The sequence below is a fragment of the mitochondrial genome of Lipotes vexillifer (assembly GCF_000442215.2).
Source record: "Lipotes vexillifer mitochondrion, complete genome".
In the NCBI taxonomy this organism is placed as follows: domain Eukaryota; kingdom Metazoa; phylum Chordata; class Mammalia; order Artiodactyla; family Lipotidae; genus Lipotes; species Lipotes vexillifer.
Genome location: NC_007629.1, coordinates 1 through 16392, shown reverse-complemented (window position 1 = coordinate 16392; position 16392 = coordinate 1). Strand labels below are relative to the sequence as shown.

Below are 16392 nucleotides of genomic sequence, written 5' to 3'. Positions count from 1 at the left end.
TCGTGGAGTATAAAATCTGTCGTATAATTTCATTTTGGGGCTTGTGTCGGATTTAGTATTGATTTACCAAAAAAAGTACCCGTAAATCTAGGGACGAAGCTGTCTAGGGGGGTGGTGAATATTAAAGCAGATCGTTGGTTTTGTAGGGGGTAAGGGGGTTTTGGACCCCTATGGGATACAGTTTTTTGAGTCCGGGGGGAATAGTGGAGTACTATGTCCTGTAACCATTAATTTAATTGCACATGTTGGTTGTGCTAGTCCAATCAAAAATACACACGGGCCCAGCTACAATTTGCCTTGCAAGTGTTAGGGCCGACTAGGCCATAGCTGAGTCGATGCAGGCCCCCCCCCAAAAAGAAAAAATACCAAATGTATGAAATCTCAGTTATGTGTGAGCATGGGCTGATTAGTAATTAACCCATCGAGATGTCTTATTTAAGGGGAACGAGTGGGCGATTTTAAGTTAAAATGGTCCTGAAGTAAGAACCAGATGTCTTATAAAGATCACCGTTAGCTACCCCCACGGTTCATGGGCCCGGTGCGAGAAGAGGGATCCCTGCCGAGCGGGTTGCTGGTTTCACGCGGCATGGTGATTAAGCTCGTGATCTAATGGACCGGGCATAATATCTAATGGAAATAAATTAATATGGTAGCATATAATATGTAAAGTCATGAATATTATGTCCTATGTAAAATTAATAAGAATTAATACGGGCTTTAACTGGTCGTATGGACAAATAAATGAATGCACAATAATACATAGCATGTATGTATATAGATATTTATAAATAGACACTAAATTATGGAGAAATGTGTGTGTAGATTTATGTGTAGTTTGTGTAATAAAATGTTTTTAAATGATTCATTTTTAATACTGACATAATACTGCAGGGTTGGTATGATCTACAATAAGCTTTTTTTCAAGAAATAGTTTATGTAGAACTCCAGCTTTGGGGGTTGGTGGTGAGGTTTGATATCTCTTTCTTGAGTCTTAGGGAGGAGTAGGTTTCTCCTTTTTCGGTTTACAAGACCGGGGTATTTATTATACTACAAAGACTCTTCATTTTAGGATTTTGTTCTCGATGAAGCTAGCTGTTGGTATTATTACTAGAATGAGAAGGAAATATAAAATTGAAGCTAGTTGACCTATAATGATGTAGGGGTGTTCTACTGGTTGGCCTCCAATTCAGGTTAGGACTAGGAGGTCTGTTATTAGTAGTCAGAATAATAGTTGGCTAAGGGGTCGGAATATCATACTTCGTTGTTTGGATGTGTGGAGTAGGGGAATAAAGAGTAGAATGAGAATAGAAAATAGGAGTGCTAACACTCCTCCTAATTTATTGGGAATTGATCGTAGAATTGCGTATGCGAAGAGGAAATATCATTCTGGTTTGATGTGTGCGGGAGTGTTTAGTGGGTTTGCTGGGGTATAATTATCAGGATCTCCGAGTAGGTCTGGTGCAAGTAAGGTTAGTGTGAGTAGAACAAATATTAATAGAAGGGCGCCTAAGATATCTTTAATTGTGTGGTAGGGGTGGAATGGGATTTTGTCTATGTTAGATGGAATTCCTATTGGGTTGTTGGATCCTGTTTCATGGAGAAATAGTAAGTGGACGGTTGTTAGTGCTACAATAATAAATGGAAGGATGAAATGGAGAGCGAAGAAGCGGGTTAATGTTGCTTTGTCTACTGAGAATCCCCCTCAGACTCACTCTACTAGGGTGGTTCCGATGTAAGGGATTGCTGATAGAAGATTAGTGATGACGGTTGCGCCTCAAAATGATATTTGTCCTCAGGGTAAGACATAGCCTATGAATGCAGTGGCTATGGTTGTGAATAATAGTAGTACGCCAATATTTCATGTTTTTTTAAATAAGTATGAGCCATAATATAGGCCGCGTCCGATGTGAATGTATAGGCAGATAAAAAATATGGAGGCCCCGTTTGCGTGTAGGTGTCGGATTATTCAGCCGTAGTTGACGTCTCGGCAAATGTGTGTGATGGATGAGAAGGCGGTTGAGGTGTCTGGTGTATAATGTATTGCTAGGAATAGGCCTGTTAGGATTTGTACGGTTAAGCAGAGGCCGAGTAGGGAGCCGAAGTTTCATCATGAGGAGATGTTTGATGGGGTAGGGAGGTCGATGAATGTCTTGTTTAAAATTTTTATTAGTGGGTGTGTTTTTCGGATGTTTGTCATTAGGGTTCTTATAGTTGAATAACAACGATGGTTTTTCATATCATAGGTCATGGTTGAAGTCCATGTGAGAATAATGATAATGTATGTTGCATTTATTATGAGTATTATTTTTATAGTTAGTTTGGTGGGGGTTTCTTCGAAGCCTTCTCCTATTTATGGGGGTTTAGGGTTGATTGTGGGTGGTGCTATGGGGTGTGGAATTGTTTTTAGCTTTGGTGGTTCATTTCTAGGTTTAATGATGTTTTTGGTCTATTTGGGAGGAATACTAGTTGTGTTTGGTTATACGACAGCTATGGCTACTGAGCAGTATCCTGAAGCTTGAATTTCTAATAAGGTGGTGTTGGGTGGGTTCCTTCTGGGTTTAGTAGTGGAGATTTTGGCAGTATTTTGTGTACTTGAGAGTGAAAATATGGGTATTGTGTTTGATTTTGGTGGGTTGGGGGATTGGGATTGTTGTGGTGTGGGGAGCTTTGAGGTTTTTAGTGAGGAGATTATAGGTATTGCCGGACTATATAGCTATGGTACTTGGTTGGTTGTTGTAACTGGTTGATCGTTGTTTGTTGGTGTTGTGGTTGTTATGGAGATTACTCGAAGTAATTAAATAAGATTATGCTGAGGGTGAGGGAGATGAGGAAAGATAGGAAGTAGGATTTGATAAGGCCTTTTTGGTTTGAGGTTAGGATAGAGGCTTTTAATTGTATGGAGGTTATAGTTTTTGGTATAATAATTTCTGTTCAGGCTAGGTCTAGTAGGGAAGTTATTAGTTTTTGGTTTGTAGTTAGGTTTAGGTGAGTGGGTAGGCGATGTATAATTGTGGGAAAATATCCTAGTAGGGTGGAGAATTTAGTGAAATTTGATGGGCAAGGATATTTTAGGTTTTGTGTATAGGTGTTGATTTCGAGTGCTAGAATGAAGCCTAGTGCTGTTATTGTAAGGGCTGTAAGTTTTAAGTATAGGGGTATAGTTATTAAAGGGGTGGTTATAGGGGGGATGTTTTGAGAAAGAATGAAACCGGCGAAAATGCTTCCGATTAGTAAGCGTTTGATAGGGTTAATAGATGTGGTGTTGAGTTCATTGATGTTTATGAATGGTGGGAAGCGGGGTTGTCCTAGTATGGTATAGAAGATAATGCGAGCGCTATAGATAGCTGTGAAGGAAGTTGAGGTTAGCATAAGTAATAGGGCTCAGGCGTTGGTATAAGACGAAGTGGCGGCTTCAATGATGAGGTCTTTGGAGTAAAATCCTGTAAGAAAAGGGGTCCCTGTGAGTGCGAGACAGCCAATGGTGAGGGCGGTTGTGGTGAAGGGAAGTATTTTGTACAAGCCTCCTATTTTTCGGATGTCTTGTTCGTTGTTTAGGTTGTGGATGATGGAGCCGGAACATATGAATAGTATGGCTTTAAAGAAGGCGTGTGTACAGATATGTAGGAATGCTAAGTGGGGTTGGTTGAGACCAACTGTTATTATTATTAGGCCAAGTTGACTGGAGGTGGAAAAAGCAATAATTTTTTTGATGTCATTTTGGGTTAGGGCACAGATGGCTGCGAATAGGGTGGTAATAGCTCCTAGAGAGAGGATTATTGTTAAGATTGGTTCGTTGTTTTCTATTAGGGGGTGAAAGCGGATAAGTAGGAAGATTCCGGCTACAACTATTGTGCTTGAGTGGAGTAGGGCTGAGACGGGGGTGGGCCCTTCTATTGCTGATGGAAGTCAAGGATGTAGTCCGAATTGGGCTGATTTTCCGGTTGCAGCTAGTACAAGTCCTATAAGGGGAGTATTGGAAGGGTTTTGGTTAAGTATAAAGATTTGTTGTAAGTCTCATGTGTTTATGTTTGATAAGAATCACGCTATTGATACGAGAAGTCCGATGTCTCCAATGCGGTTATATAGGATTGCTTGGAGGGCGGCCGTGTTGGCGTCTGTTCGTGCAGATCATCAGTTGATTAATAGAAAGGATATAATGCCTACTCCTTCTCATCCAATAAATAATTGGAAGATGTTGTTAGCTGTAATGAGAATGAGTATCGTGATGAGGAAAATAAGTAGGTACTTGAAGAATTGGTTAATGTAGGGGTCTGAGTGTATATATCATGTTGAGAATTCTATAATAGATCATGTGATAAATAGGGCTACGGGTATGAATATAAGTGAGAAATAGTCTATTTTAAAGCTGAGGGATAATTTTAGGGTTTGAATGGTTATTCAGTGTCAATTTGAAATGAGTGCTTCTTGGTTTGTGTGGATAAATATTATTGTTGGAGTTAGACTAGCAATGAAAGCGTAGAGAGTTATGTTTTTTACGTAGTGTTGATATTTGTCGGTTTTATAAAGATTTGTGAATGATATTATGATAGGGGTTGTTAGTATTAGTAGTGTAAGTAGGATGGAGGAAATAAATGGGTTGATTACTTTTATTTGGAGTTGCACCAATTTTTTGGTTCCTAAGACCAATGGATAGCTGTTATCCTTTAAAAGTTTGAAAAAGCCACACTATTAGGTGTGGTAACATGAGTTAGCAGTTCTTGCATTACTTTTTCGGTAAGTAAGAAGTTTTAATCTTCTATTACTAACTTCACAGGCTAGTGTTTTTTTAAACTATACTTACAGTAGGGGGTTCCTATGATGATTTTGGGGTTTAGAGATAGGAGCAATAAGGGAATGATGTGGAGGGCTATTAAGGCGTGTTCTCGTGTGAAGGAGGGGTAAAGATTATTGATGTGGTGGGTATATTTGCCGTGTTGTGTTGTGATTAGTATATATAGGGAGTAGAGAGCTGTGATTACAGTATTTGTTCCTAATAGGATAATAGTAGAGTTTGATCATGAAAAGGTTGATGTAATTACAAGTAGTTCTCCGATTAGATTAATAGTTGGAGGTAAGGCTAAGTTTGTTAAGCATGCTAGTAGTCATCAGGTTGCTATTAGTGGTAGAAAGATTTGTAGGCCTCGTGCTAGAATTATAGTTCGACTGTGAATTCGTTCGTAGTTTGAGTTTGCTAGGCAGAATAGTATTGAGGATGAGAGGCCGTGGGCAATTATTAGGGCGGTAGCTCCTATGTAGCTTCAGGGGGTTTGGATTAGGATAGCTGTGATGACAAGTGCTATGTGGCTAATTGAAGAATATGCAATGAGTGATTTTAAGTCCGTTTGGCGTAAGCAGATGGAGCTGGTTATGATTATTCCTCATAAGGATAGTGTGAGGAAGGGATAGGCCATATCTTCTGTTAAGGGGTCAAGAATTGATGTAATTCGTAATATACCGTAGCCTCCTAGCTTTAGTAATACGGCTGCTAGGACTATAGAACCTGCGATAGGGGCTTCTACATGTGCTTTGGGTAGTCAAAGGTGTAGGCCGTAGAGAGGTATTTTTACTAGAAAAGCTATTATACAGGCTAGTCATATGAAGATATTTGATCAAGAGGAGGATAGGGGTTGGGTTCAGTATTGTAATAGTAAAAAGTTTAGGGATCCTAATATATTTTGTAGATATATTAGTGCTACTAATAATGGAAGGGAGCCTGTGAGTGTGTAGAATAAGAAATATAGTCCAGCGTTTAGTCGTTCTGTTTGGTTGCCTCAGCGGGTGATAATAATGAGGGTGGGAATTAGCGTGGCTTCAAATATAATGTAGAATAGGGTTAGTTCTATAGCAGTAAATGTTATAATTAGAAAAGTTTGTAGTATAATTAGTATAGAGATATAGAGTTTTTTTCGGTTAGGTGTTTCTTTAAGCAGGTGGAATTGGCTTGCTATTAGTATTAGAGGGAGGAGTCATATTGTTAGGATTAAGAGCGGTGCTGAGAGAGGGTCAGAGAAGAATATTAGGGAGTAGTTTAGGCTGTTGTCGTTGAACTGGTTAAGTAAGAGTAGGCTTGTGAAGCTAATTAATAGGCTGTGGGCTGTAGTGTTAATTCAGATGAATTTGTTTTTTGATAATCATGTTAGTGGTATTAGTGTAATAGTGGGGATGATAAATTTTAGCATTGGAGGAGATTGAGGTTTTGTACATGGTCAGTACCATATGTGTTGGAGATTTTAACTAGGAGGGCTAGTCCAACGGCTGCTTCACAGGCTGCAAATACTAGGAGGATAATTGGTGTTATGCTGGCCAGGGTGAAATGTATGTTTAGAATTGTGATGGTTATTAGGATGAATAGTGATAATATTATACCCTCTAAGCAGAGTAGTGCGGATATTAGGTGGGATCGGTATATTAATAGTCCTGTGAGAGATATGGTGAAGGCCAATAGGATATTTATGTGAACTAAGGACATTTGGTACTTGCGAGCTTGAATCGCAGTCTAGCGGGTCGAAACCGTTTGTTTTTTTTAAACTAAGTGCCATATTCATCTCATTCTAGGCCCTTTTGAGTTCATTCGTAGGCTAGGCTAATAGCTAGTAGGGAGATTAAAAATAGGGTTGTGGGGAGTATTGTTTTTAGATTATTTGTTTGGGTTGCTCATGGTAGTGGGAGTAGTAGGGCGATTTCTAGGTCGAATAGGAGGAAAGTGATTGCGACTAGGAAAAATTTCATAGAGAAAGGTAGGCGGGCAGATTTTATGGGGTCAAATCCACATTCGTATGGGCTTATTTTTTCTGTGTATGCATTTAGTTGGGGAAGTCAGAAAGCGATAAGTATGAGTAGAACGGCTAAGGTGGTGTTTGTTAGTAATGTTAGGATAAAGTTTATTATTCTTTTTCGGAGTGTTTCCGAAACTAACTGATTGGAAGTCAGTTGTACTTATTAATACTAAAAGAATTATGAGCCTCATCAATAGATTGATACGTAGAGGAAAAGTCATACAACATCTACGAAATGTCAATATCAGGCAGCGGCTTCAAAGCCGAAATGGTGGCTTGATGTAAAGTGAAATTTTATTTGTCGTATGAAGCAGACGATGAGAAAGATAGATCCAATAATGACATGTAATCCGTGGAAGCCTGTGGTTACGAAAAAAGTAGACCCATAGATTCCGTCCGAGATTGTAAAGGAGGCTTCATAGTATTCTGATACTTGTAATAGAGTGAAGTAAAGGCCAAGTGCAATTGTGATAAATAGGGCTTGGAGTGTTTGTTTGCGGTACCCTTCTATGAGGCTGTGGTGGGCTCAGGTGATAGATACACCGGAGGCTAGTAGCACTGAGGTGTTGAGGAGGGGGACTTCTAAGGGGTTTAAGGGGTGAATGCCTGTTGGTGGTCAGGTTCCTCCTAGTTCTGGGGTGGGGGCTAGGCTTGAGTGGTAAAATGCTCAGAAAAATCCTGTGAAGAATAGGGCTTCTGATACAATGAATAGGATTATGCCGTATCGAAGTCCTTTTTGGACTGTTGGTGTGTGGTGGCCTTGAAAGGTGCTTTCTCGGATAATATCTCGTCATCATTGATATATTGTTAAGGTAATTGTAATTAGGCTGAGGATTAATAGGACTATTGAGTTAAAATGGAATCATATAATTAGGCCTGATGTTATAAGAAGTGCTGAAAATGCTCCTGTAAAGGGTCAGGGGCTGGGGTTTACTATGTGGTAAGAGTGAGTTTGGTGGGTCATTATGTGTTGTCGTGTAGGTATAGGCTTACTAATAGGGTAAATACGTAGGCTTGGATTAAGGCGACGGCGAGTTCGAGAATGACTAATAAAGTTAGGATAATAAATGTGGTGAAGGCTGCGAGTGTATTAATATTTGCTAATGCAAGGATTGCGCTTCCGATTAAGTGTAGTAGTAGGTGTCCTGCTGTAATGTTGGCGGTTAGTCGTACAGCTAGTGCTATTGGTTGAATGAATAGGCTGATAGTTTCAATGACTACTAATATAGGGATTAGGAAGGTGGGTGTGCCTTGTGGTAAGAGGTGGGCCAGGGATGTTTTTGTTTTGTGGCGGAGGCCTATGAGGACAGTACCAGTTCAGAGGGGGATGGCTATTCCTAGATTTATTGAGAGTTGGGTGGTGGGTGTGAATGAATGGGGTAATATTCCCAGTAAGTTTGTGGAGGCAATGAATAGAAGAAGTGAGATGAGTATTAGGGATCAAGATTGTCCTTTAGGGTTATGTATGTTTATTAGTTGTTTTAATACTGTCTTAGTTAATCACTGTTGGATGGAGATTAGGCGATTATTAGTTAATCGGTTTGGTGATGGAAATAGTATGGCTGGTAATATAATGATTAGAGTAGTAATGGGGATGCCTAGTATAAATGGGGTTATGAAAGGGGTAAATAGATTTTGGTTCATACTTTGTTTCAAGGGTTTTGTTGTTTATTTATTTTTTTGTATGTTGACTTGGGAGAGGGAAAGTATGAGTGCTTTGAGATTTTTGGTTGTAGTAGTGTGAAGAGGGTGAGAAGTATAAATAAAATAGTAAGAGATCATGTGGATGTATCTAGTTGTGGCATGTCATTAAGGAGAGTTTGCAGCTCTCAATCTTTAACTTAAAAGGTTAATGCTGGTTTAGCTTCTTAATGGAATTATAATATTGATGCAGATCATTTTTCGAAGTTCTCTAAGGGTACTGATTCGAGAACGATAGGCATGAAGCTGTGGTTTGAGCCGCAGATTTCTGAACATTGTCCGTAGAATAAGCCGGGTCGTGTTGATATAAGAGTTGTTTGGTTTAGGCGTCCAGGTACTGCGTCTGTTTTTAGGCCTAGAGAAGGAATAGCTCATGAGTGTAATACATCTTCTGAGGAGATTAATATTCGGATTGTCGTTTGTATTGGGAGGACTATTCGGTTGTCTACTTCTAATAGTCGTAGTTCTCCTGGTTTTAGATCGGAAGTTGGGATTATGTAGGAGTCGAAGGTTAGGTTTTCATAGTCAGTGTATTCGTAGCTTCAGTATCATTGGTGTCCTATTGTTTTTACAGTAAGAGAGGGATTATTGATTTCATCTATTATGTAGAGAATTCGTAGAGAGGGCAGGGCGATTAAAATTAGGATTATGGCTGGGAGGACGGTTCAAATGGTTTCTATCTCTTGGGCGTCTATTGTATTGGTGTGTATTAGTTTAGTTGTAAGTATTATAATGATAATATAGAGAACTAATGAGCTAATTAGGAATACGATTATTAATGTGTGATCATGGAATTGTAGGAGTTCTTCTATAACGGGGGAGGTAGCGTCTTGCAAGCCTAGTTGAAGAGGATATGCCATTGAGATATACAGGATTTTCACTTGTGACTTAACTTTGACAAAGTTATGTAAAGTTTTACTAATATCTCTTTCATAAAGAAAGACATAGTGGTTATGGTGTTGGCTTGAAACCAATTGGAGAGGGTTCGATTCCTTCCTTTCTTGACGTTTTTGGGTTAATATATACTGGTTCTTCGAATGTGTGATATGGAGGAGGGCAACCATTTAATCACTCAAGGTTTGTGTAAGTGAAAGTTACTGTTGATACCTCTCGTTTAGCTGCGAATGCCTCTCAGATGATGAAGATCATTAGTATGACTGCTGTTAATGAGATGAATGAGCCTATTGATGAAATAGTATTTCATGTTGTGTAAGCGTCTGGATAATCGGAATATCGTCGAGGTATTCCGGATAGGCCTAAGAAGTGCTGTGGGAAAAATGTTATGTTTACGCCTACGAATATAATTAGGAAGTGAATTTTTGCTCATGTTTGATTCAGTGTGTAGCCTGAGAATAATGGGAATCAGTGGACGAAGCCTCCTATGATTGCAAAGACAGCTCCTATTGAGAGGACGTAGTGAAAATGGGCTACTACATAGTAGGTATCGTGGAGAACGATGTCTAGGGAGGAGTTGGCTAGGATAATGCCCGTTAGGCCTCCTACTGTAAATAGGAAAATAAAGCCAAGAGCTCATATTAGAGCAGGAGATCATTTGATATTTCCCCCGTGAAGTGTTGCAAGTCAGCTGAATACTTTTACTCCGGTAGGGATAGCAATAATTATAGTAGCTGATGTAAAATATGCTCGTGTGTCCACGTCTATTCCGACTGTAAATATATGATGAGCTCACACGATAAAGCCTAGGAATCCGATTGAGATTATAGCCCAAACTATTCCTATGTATCCGAAAGGTTCTTTTTTTCCTGAGTAATAGGTTACGATATGTGAAATTATTCCGAAGCCAGGTAAGATTAAGATATATACTTCGGGATGGCCGAAGAATCAGAAAAGATGTTGATATAGAATTGGGTCGCCTCCCCCTGCGGGGTCGAAAAAGGTTGTATTTAGATTTCGGTCTGTTAATAGTATTGTAATTCCGGCTGCTAGGACAGGTAATGATAGTAGTAGAAGTACTGCTGTGACTAGGACTGATCATACGAATAAGGGTGTTTGATACTGAGTTATGGCGGGAGGTTTTATGTTAATGATGGTTGTGATAAAGTTAATGGCTCCGAGGATTGAGGATGCACCGGCTAGATGTAGGGAGAAAATGGTAAGATCTACTGAAGCTCCTGCATGTGCTAGATTTCCAGCTAAAGGAGGATATACAGTTCAACCTGTGCCTGTACCTGCTTCAATTACTGAAGATGCTATTAGTAGGAGGAATGAGGGGGGAAGTAGTCAAAAGCTTATATTGTTTAGGCGAGGAAAGGCTATATCAGGTGCTCCAATTATTAGGGGAACTAGTCAGTTTCCGAAACCTCCAATTATAATAGGTATTACTATAAAGAAAATTATTACGAAGGCATGGGCTGTTACTAAGACATTGTAAATTTGGTCGTCTCCGATGAGTGTGCCAGGTTGACCTAATTCAGCACGGATTAGTAGGCTTAAACCTGTACCTACTATCCCTGCTCAGGCACCGAATAGTAAATATAAAGTGCCAATATCTTTATGATTGGTTGAGAATAATCAGCGGTTTATGAACATAGGTAAAATGGCCGAGTAGGTATTAGACTGTAAATCTAAAGACAGGGGTAAAATCCTCTTTTTGCCAAGTCCTGTGGTGAATAATCACTTTGAATTGCAAATTCAAGGGAGCAGCTTCAATCCTGCCGGGACTTCTCCCGCCTTTTTTTTCTCGCGGCGGGAGAAGTAGATTGAAGCCAGTTGATTAGGGTATTTAGCTGTTAACTAAAAGTTCGTGGGAGATGTATCCCTCCAATCTAGTGAGGATTTAGCTTAATTAAAGTGTTTGATTTGCATTCAATTGATGTAAGATGAGATCTTGCAATCCTTAATTTGGCAGAGGTTAAGTAAATTATACTTACTTAGGGCTTTGAAGGCTCTTGGTCTGTTTTAACCTAAATCTCTATATTAGGATGGAGAGTATTGGTGTGATAGGTAGTAGTATTGTTGATAATACAATTGCTGTTGGTAGAAGGGTTATTCGTTTTGTGGGGTAAAATTGTCATTTTATTTTTATGTTATTAATAGAGGGAAATAGAGTTAGTGTTGTGGAGTAGGCTAGGCGTATGTAGAAGTATAAGTTAAGTAGTGCTGTGAGGGTTATGAGGGTTGGTAGTGTTAGGATATCATTTTTTGTTAGTTCTTGAATGATTATTCATTTAGGCATAAATCCTGTAAGTGGGGGGAGTCCTCCTATGGAGAGTAATATAAGTATAATGAGGATTGTGATAGTGGGTATTATATTTCATGTTTGAGTTAGTGAGAGTGTAGTGGTGGTTGAGTTTAGGATAAGTAATATGAATATGGCAAATGTTATTATGATATAGATTATTAGGTTTAGTAGAGTGAGGGTTGGATTATATGGGAGGATGGTTGTTATTCAGCCTATGTGAGTAATTGATGAATAGGCTATAATTTTTCGGAGTTGTGTTTGGTTTAGTCCTGCTCAACCTCCGATTAGGATAGAGAGTATGGATATAGTTAGTATTAGGTGTAGATTTACTGATGGTGAAATTTGGTAAAGAATTGAGATAGGTGCTAGTTTTTGTCATGTGAGCAGGATTAGTCCGGCGGATAGGGGAATACCTTGCGTGACTTCTGGTACTCAGAAATGAAAGGGAGAAAGTCCTAATTTGATAGCTAGGGCTGTTGTTATAAGGGTGGATGCTGTGGGATTAAGTACTTTTATGATAGTTCATTGGCCGGAGTATATTAGGTTAATAATAATTGCTAGTATTAGTAAGGCAGATGCAGTGGTTTGTGTTAGGAAATATTTAGTTGAGGCTTCTGTGGCTCGGGGACTGGGGTTTTTTATTATGATGGGAATGATGGCTATTGTGTTTATTTCTAATCCGATTCAAGCGAATAGTCAGTGGGAACTTGTGGTTACAATTGTTGTACTTAAAATGAGGGTTATTAGTACAATGATATAGATAAATGGGTTGATTAGTATGGGAAGGGTATAAACCAACATTTTTGGGGTATGGGCCCAATAGCTTATTTAGCTGACCTTACTATGGATTATGGTGTAATATGGTAGCACGGAGAACTTTGAATTCTTAAGGGTAGGTTCGATTCCTACTGTTCTAGAAATAAGGGGATTTAAACCTCTATTATTTACTCTATCAAAGTAATTCTTTTGTCAGACATATTTCTTGTTTTTACATTTGAGGGGGGATGCTTGCTGTTATAATAGGTAATGAGATATGTCATATGCATAGGGCTAATGTTAGAGGGAGGAAATTTTTTCATAGTAGATGTATTAGTTGGTCATATCGGAATCGAGGGTAGGATGCTCGGATTCATAGGAATGATATTGTGAGTAGTAGTGTTTTAGTGATTAGGTTTGTTGTGTGTAGTTCTGGTATGTGGGGGTTGTGAAATGCTCCTATGAATAGAATGGCTGTGAATATGTTCATTATAATGATGTTGGCGTATTCTGCTAGGAAAAATAGGGCGAAGGGGCCTGCTGCATATTCTACGTTGAAGCCTGAGACTAGTTCTGATTCTCCCTCTGTCAGATCGAATGGAGCTCGGTTAGTTTCTGCTAGGGTAGAGATAAATCATATTATGGCTAATGGTCATGAGGGGAGTAATAATCATAGTTGTTCTTGCGTAATTATTAGTGTGGATAGAGTAAAGGAGCCATTTATAAATAATACTGATAAGAGGATGATAGCTAGTGTTACTTCATAGGAGATTGTCTGTGCTACTGCTCGGAGGGCCCCAATTAGTGCGTATTTTGAGTTTGAGGCTCAACCAGATCATAGGATAGAGTAAACAGCTAAGCTAGATATTGCTAGTATAAATAGTACGCCTAGGTTTATGTTGAGGAGAGGGTGTGGCATGGGTAAGGGGGCTCATATTGTGAGGGCTAGGGTTAGGGCAAGTATGGGTCCGATGATGAATATGGTGGTTGAAGATGTGGCTGGTCGTAGGGGTTCTTTGGTGAATAGTTTGATAGCATCGGCGAAGGGTTGTAGTAGGCCATATGGGCCTACGATGTTTGGCCCTTTTCGGAGTTGTATATAACCTAGAAATTTACGCTCTACTAGGGTTAGGAATGCTACGGCTAGGAGAACGGGAAGAATTAGCATTAGGATATTGATTAAGAACATTTGTTAAGGAGAGGATTTGAACCTCTGGGTATAAAAGTTTAAGTTTTATGCAATTACCGTACTCTGCCATCTTAACAAAACCCTGATCTTGAGTGGGGTATGTTTGCGCTTAATTGTTAGGTTGAGACTAAATCATTAGTTATTTTGAAGGCGCTTTGTTGAAGTTGGCCTTATTTCTCTTGTCCTTTCGTACTGGGAGAAATGCGTAATAGATAGAAACCGACCTGGATTGCTCCGGTCTGAACTCAGATCACGTAGGACTTTAATCGTTGAACAAACGAACCCTTAATAGCGGCTGCACCATTAGGATGTCCTGATCCAACATCGAGGTCGTAAACCCTATTGTTGATATGGACTCTAGAATAGGATTGCGCTGTTATCCCTAGGGTAACTTGTTCCGTTGATCAAAAATTTTGGATCAATAAGTGATAGTATGCTTTGGCTGGTAGGCCTAGGCTTTAATCACTCGGAGGATTTTTTGTGCTCCGAGGTCACCCCAACCGAAATTGTTAACCCATATAAAGTTTTATATCCCTTGATGGTATTAGTTTGTGGCTATTTGGGTTAATTAATTGAAGCTCCATAGGGTCTTCTCGTCTTATTATATTATTCCCGCCTCTTCACGGGAAGGTCAATTTCACTGATTAAAAGTAAGAGACAGTAAAACCCTCGTGTGGCCATTCATACAAGTCCTTATTTGGAGAACAAGTGATTATGCTACCTTTGCACGGTCAGAATACCGCGGCCGTTTAACGTAGGTCACTGGGCAGGCAGTGCCTCTAATACTGGTTATGCTAGAGGTGATGTTTTTGGTAAACAGGCGGGGTTTGTGTTTGCCGAGTTCCTTTTACTCTTTTTAATCTTTCCTTAATGCACGCCTGTGTTGGGTTAACAGTATGTTTAATAAATGTTTTAGCGTTGGGTTATATTTATTGACTGTTAATTATCAGTATAATATCAGGCACTGATATAAGCTTGTGCAAGGAGAAAATTTTCTTGTTACTCATATTAACAGTATTGCTTCTATGTTTAAATAGATTAGTCCAATATTTAAGCTAGGAGTTAGTTAATTTATTGTTGAAATTAAAATCTGGTTTTTTTTGTTGAGCTTGAACGCTTTCTTAATTGATGGCTGCTTTTAGGCCAACTATGTTTTAGATTCAATTTTACTCTCTAGTTAAGGTTGTATCCATTTCTAAAAGGCTGTACCCTTTTAGACTAACGATTAAATATACATTTAAACTTGATGTGGTTTTTGGTATTATTTAATGTTGAACTGAAATTCCTTTTTTGGACAACCAGCTATCACCAGGCTCGTTGGGCTTTTCACCTCTACTTATAAGTCTTCTCACTATTTTGCCACATAGATGAGTTTGTTCTATTCACTGCTTGTAAGTAGCTCGTCTGGTTTCGGGATATTTAACTTAAGAACTCTTTGCTAAGTATTTGCTAGTTAAATCATTATGCAAAAGGTACAAGGGGTAATCTTTGCTTTTTTTTACTTTTAATAAATCTTTCATCTTTCCCTTACGGTACTTTCTCTATAGCGCCAGTTGTGTTTAAATTTCTATCTCCTATACTTTAAACGCATGGTGAATGTTTTATTTAATTTATTTGTGATAGTTGTAATGGGTGGAGTGTGGGCTAGATATGGTTCAAGATATACACTGATTATGGAATCTTCTAGGTGTAAACTAGATGCTTTATTTAAGCTATATCTTGTTTTGTCCAAGCACACCTTCCAGTATGCTTACCTTGTTACGACTTGTCTCCTCTTGTGGAGTTGCTTGGCATTTGTTAGTGATCTAGGGCCTTGCTTGATACTTGAGGAGGGTGACGGGCGGTGTGTGCGTGCTTCATGGCCTAATTCAATTAAGCGCTCTAGTCTTAATTTACTGCTAAATCCTCCTTTGGTTTTTAGGTTTCATAAAAACTTTCGTGTGGTTTATAAGTGGTATTCTTGCTGTAGAAAATGTAGCCCATTACTTCCCAACTCATGAGTTACACCTTGACCTAACGTTTTTATGTATAATAATTGTGCTTACTTTTGTGCCTTCATTAGGGTTTGCTGAAGATGGCGGTATATAGACTGAAGTAGCAAGGGTTGGTGAGGTTGATCGGGGTTTATCGTTTATAGAACAGGCTCCTCTAGAAGGATATGAAGCACCGCCAAGTCCTTTGAGTTTTGGGCTGTTGCCGGTAGTACTCTGGCGAATAGTCTTGTTTCAGGACTACTTTGGTTTACGACTAAGCATAGTGGGGTATCTAATCCCAGTTTGGGTCTTAGTTGTCGTGTAATCGGATTGTGATAAAGTCACTTTCGTGGTTTAGCTTAATTTTAATTATGGCTTTCTACGGCTTAATTAGTATTTGGCTTTATTTTATTTAGTTTCTTTACACTCTTTACGCCGTGTGTCCATTAATTCGGGTTAATCGTATGACCGCGGTGGCTGGCACGAAGTTTACCAACCCTAATTAACATGACTTAGTCAAACTTTCGTTTATAGCTTAATTTTTATCACTGCTGTATCCCGTGGGGGTGTGGCTAAGCAAGGCGTTGTGAGCTACTGATGTAGTGTGCTTGATGCCCGCTCCTTTTGATCCTCGTGATCTTTGGGGGCATTCTCACCGGGATGCGGATGCTTGCATGTGTAAGTCTGTTAGGAACTAATGGAAAGGCTGGGACCAAACCTTTGTGTTAATGGGGCTAGTTTAGCCCATTTAGACATTTTCAGTGTCTTGCTTTTAAAAGTTTAAGCTACATTGAC

General features: G+C 39.2%; 13 protein-coding genes and 24 non-coding genes across 37 annotated transcripts, besides 2 other annotated features; 9 read left to right on the top strand and 28 right to left on the bottom strand. All coding sequences in view use genetic code 2, as the record gives it.

Moving 5' to 3' along the window:
- Positions 1-921: a D loop.
- Positions 922-988, top strand: KEG26_t22. Its single transcript has one exon. It is a non-coding gene; the product is annotated as a tRNA-Pro (tRNA).
- On the bottom strand, positions 988-1057 carry KEG26_t21. The gene has a single exon. It is a non-coding gene; the product is annotated as a tRNA-Thr (tRNA).
- Positions 1058-2197, bottom strand: CYTB (cytochrome b). The gene has a single exon. The coding sequence runs from the start codon at positions 2195-2197 to the stop codon at positions 1058-1060; it is 1140 nt and encodes a 379-aa protein (YP_423961.1).
- A 4-nt stretch (positions 2198-2201) lies between these two features.
- Positions 2202-2270, top strand: KEG26_t20. The gene has a single exon. It is a non-coding gene; the product is annotated as a tRNA-Glu (tRNA).
- On the top strand, positions 2271-2798 carry ND6 (NADH dehydrogenase subunit 6). Its single transcript has one exon. The coding sequence runs from the start codon at positions 2271-2273 to the stop codon at positions 2796-2798; it is 528 nt and encodes a 175-aa protein (YP_423960.1).
- ND5 (NADH dehydrogenase subunit 5) lies at positions 2782-4602 on the bottom strand. Its single transcript has one exon. It carries the CDS (start codon positions 4600-4602, stop codon positions 2782-2784), a length of 1821 nt encoding a protein of 606 aa, YP_423959.1.
- Positions 4603-4672, bottom strand: KEG26_t19. Its single transcript has one exon. It is a non-coding gene; the product is annotated as a tRNA-Leu (tRNA).
- Position 4673: 1 nt separating this feature from the next.
- On the bottom strand, positions 4674-4733 carry KEG26_t18. Its single transcript has one exon. It is a non-coding gene; the product is annotated as a tRNA-Ser (tRNA).
- KEG26_t17 lies at positions 4734-4801 on the bottom strand. The gene has a single exon. It is a non-coding gene; the product is annotated as a tRNA-His (tRNA).
- ND4 (NADH dehydrogenase subunit 4) lies at positions 4802-6179 on the bottom strand. Its single transcript has one exon. A coding segment is annotated over exon 1 (1378 nt).
- ND4L (NADH dehydrogenase subunit 4L) lies at positions 6173-6469 on the bottom strand. Its single transcript has one exon. It carries the CDS (start codon positions 6467-6469, stop codon positions 6173-6175), a length of 297 nt encoding a protein of 98 aa, YP_423957.1.
- On the bottom strand, positions 6470-6538 carry KEG26_t16. The gene has a single exon. It is a non-coding gene; the product is annotated as a tRNA-Arg (tRNA).
- Positions 6539-6885, bottom strand: ND3 (NADH dehydrogenase subunit 3). The gene has a single exon. A coding segment is annotated over exon 1 (347 nt).
- Positions 6886-6955, bottom strand: KEG26_t15. Its single transcript has one exon. It is a non-coding gene; the product is annotated as a tRNA-Gly (tRNA).
- Positions 6955-7740, bottom strand: COX3 (cytochrome c oxidase subunit III). The gene has a single exon. The coding sequence runs from the start codon at positions 7738-7740 to the stop codon at positions 6955-6957; it is 786 nt and encodes a 261-aa protein (YP_423955.1).
- ATP6 (ATP synthase F0 subunit 6) lies at positions 7740-8420 on the bottom strand. The gene has a single exon. It carries the CDS (start codon positions 8418-8420, stop codon positions 7740-7742), a length of 681 nt encoding a protein of 226 aa, YP_423954.1.
- On the bottom strand, positions 8390-8581 carry ATP8 (ATP synthase F0 subunit 8). The gene has a single exon. The coding sequence runs from the start codon at positions 8579-8581 to the stop codon at positions 8390-8392; it is 192 nt and encodes a 63-aa protein (YP_423953.1).
- A 1-nt stretch (position 8582) lies between these two features.
- On the bottom strand, positions 8583-8650 carry KEG26_t14. The gene has a single exon. It is a non-coding gene; the product is annotated as a tRNA-Lys (tRNA).
- A 3-nt stretch (positions 8651-8653) lies between these two features.
- COX2 (cytochrome c oxidase subunit II) lies at positions 8654-9337 on the bottom strand. The gene has a single exon. The coding sequence runs from the start codon at positions 9335-9337 to the stop codon at positions 8654-8656; it is 684 nt and encodes a 227-aa protein (YP_423952.1).
- Position 9338: 1 nt separating this feature from the next.
- On the bottom strand, positions 9339-9405 carry KEG26_t13. Its single transcript has one exon. It is a non-coding gene; the product is annotated as a tRNA-Asp (tRNA).
- A 7-nt stretch (positions 9406-9412) lies between these two features.
- Positions 9413-9481, top strand: KEG26_t12. The gene has a single exon. It is a non-coding gene; the product is annotated as a tRNA-Ser (tRNA).
- On the bottom strand, positions 9477-11027 carry COX1 (cytochrome c oxidase subunit I). Its single transcript has one exon. The coding sequence runs from the start codon at positions 11025-11027 to the stop codon at positions 9477-9479; it is 1551 nt and encodes a 516-aa protein (YP_423951.1).
- A 1-nt stretch (position 11028) lies between these two features.
- On the top strand, positions 11029-11094 carry KEG26_t11. Its single transcript has one exon. It is a non-coding gene; the product is annotated as a tRNA-Tyr (tRNA).
- On the top strand, positions 11095-11161 carry KEG26_t10. The gene has a single exon. It is a non-coding gene; the product is annotated as a tRNA-Cys (tRNA).
- Positions 11159-11193: an origin of replication.
- KEG26_t09 lies at positions 11194-11267 on the top strand. Its single transcript has one exon. It is a non-coding gene; the product is annotated as a tRNA-Asn (tRNA).
- A 1-nt stretch (position 11268) lies between these two features.
- Positions 11269-11337, top strand: KEG26_t08. The gene has a single exon. It is a non-coding gene; the product is annotated as a tRNA-Ala (tRNA).
- Positions 11338-11343: 6 nt separating this feature from the next.
- Positions 11344-11411, bottom strand: KEG26_t07. Its single transcript has one exon. It is a non-coding gene; the product is annotated as a tRNA-Trp (tRNA).
- ND2 (NADH dehydrogenase subunit 2) lies at positions 11410-12453 on the bottom strand. Its single transcript has one exon. It carries the CDS (start codon positions 12451-12453, stop codon positions 11410-11412), a length of 1044 nt encoding a protein of 347 aa, YP_423950.1.
- Positions 12454-12522, bottom strand: KEG26_t06. The gene has a single exon. It is a non-coding gene; the product is annotated as a tRNA-Met (tRNA).
- Position 12523: 1 nt separating this feature from the next.
- On the top strand, positions 12524-12596 carry KEG26_t05. Its single transcript has one exon. It is a non-coding gene; the product is annotated as a tRNA-Gln (tRNA).
- On the bottom strand, positions 12594-12662 carry KEG26_t04. The gene has a single exon. It is a non-coding gene; the product is annotated as a tRNA-Ile (tRNA).
- A 5-nt stretch (positions 12663-12667) lies between these two features.
- Positions 12668-13624, bottom strand: ND1 (NADH dehydrogenase subunit 1). Its single transcript has one exon. It carries the CDS (start codon positions 13622-13624, stop codon positions 12668-12670), a length of 957 nt encoding a protein of 318 aa, YP_423949.1.
- A 1-nt stretch (position 13625) lies between these two features.
- Positions 13626-13700, bottom strand: KEG26_t03. Its single transcript has one exon. It is a non-coding gene; the product is annotated as a tRNA-Leu (tRNA).
- On the bottom strand, positions 13701-15279 carry KEG26_r01. The gene has a single exon. It is a non-coding gene; the product is annotated as a l-rRNA (ribosomal RNA).
- On the bottom strand, positions 15280-15346 carry KEG26_t02. The gene has a single exon. It is a non-coding gene; the product is annotated as a tRNA-Val (tRNA).
- Position 15347: 1 nt separating this feature from the next.
- KEG26_r02 lies at positions 15348-16320 on the bottom strand. Its single transcript has one exon. It is a non-coding gene; the product is annotated as a s-rRNA (ribosomal RNA).
- Positions 16321-16392, bottom strand: KEG26_t01. Its single transcript has one exon. It is a non-coding gene; the product is annotated as a tRNA-Phe (tRNA).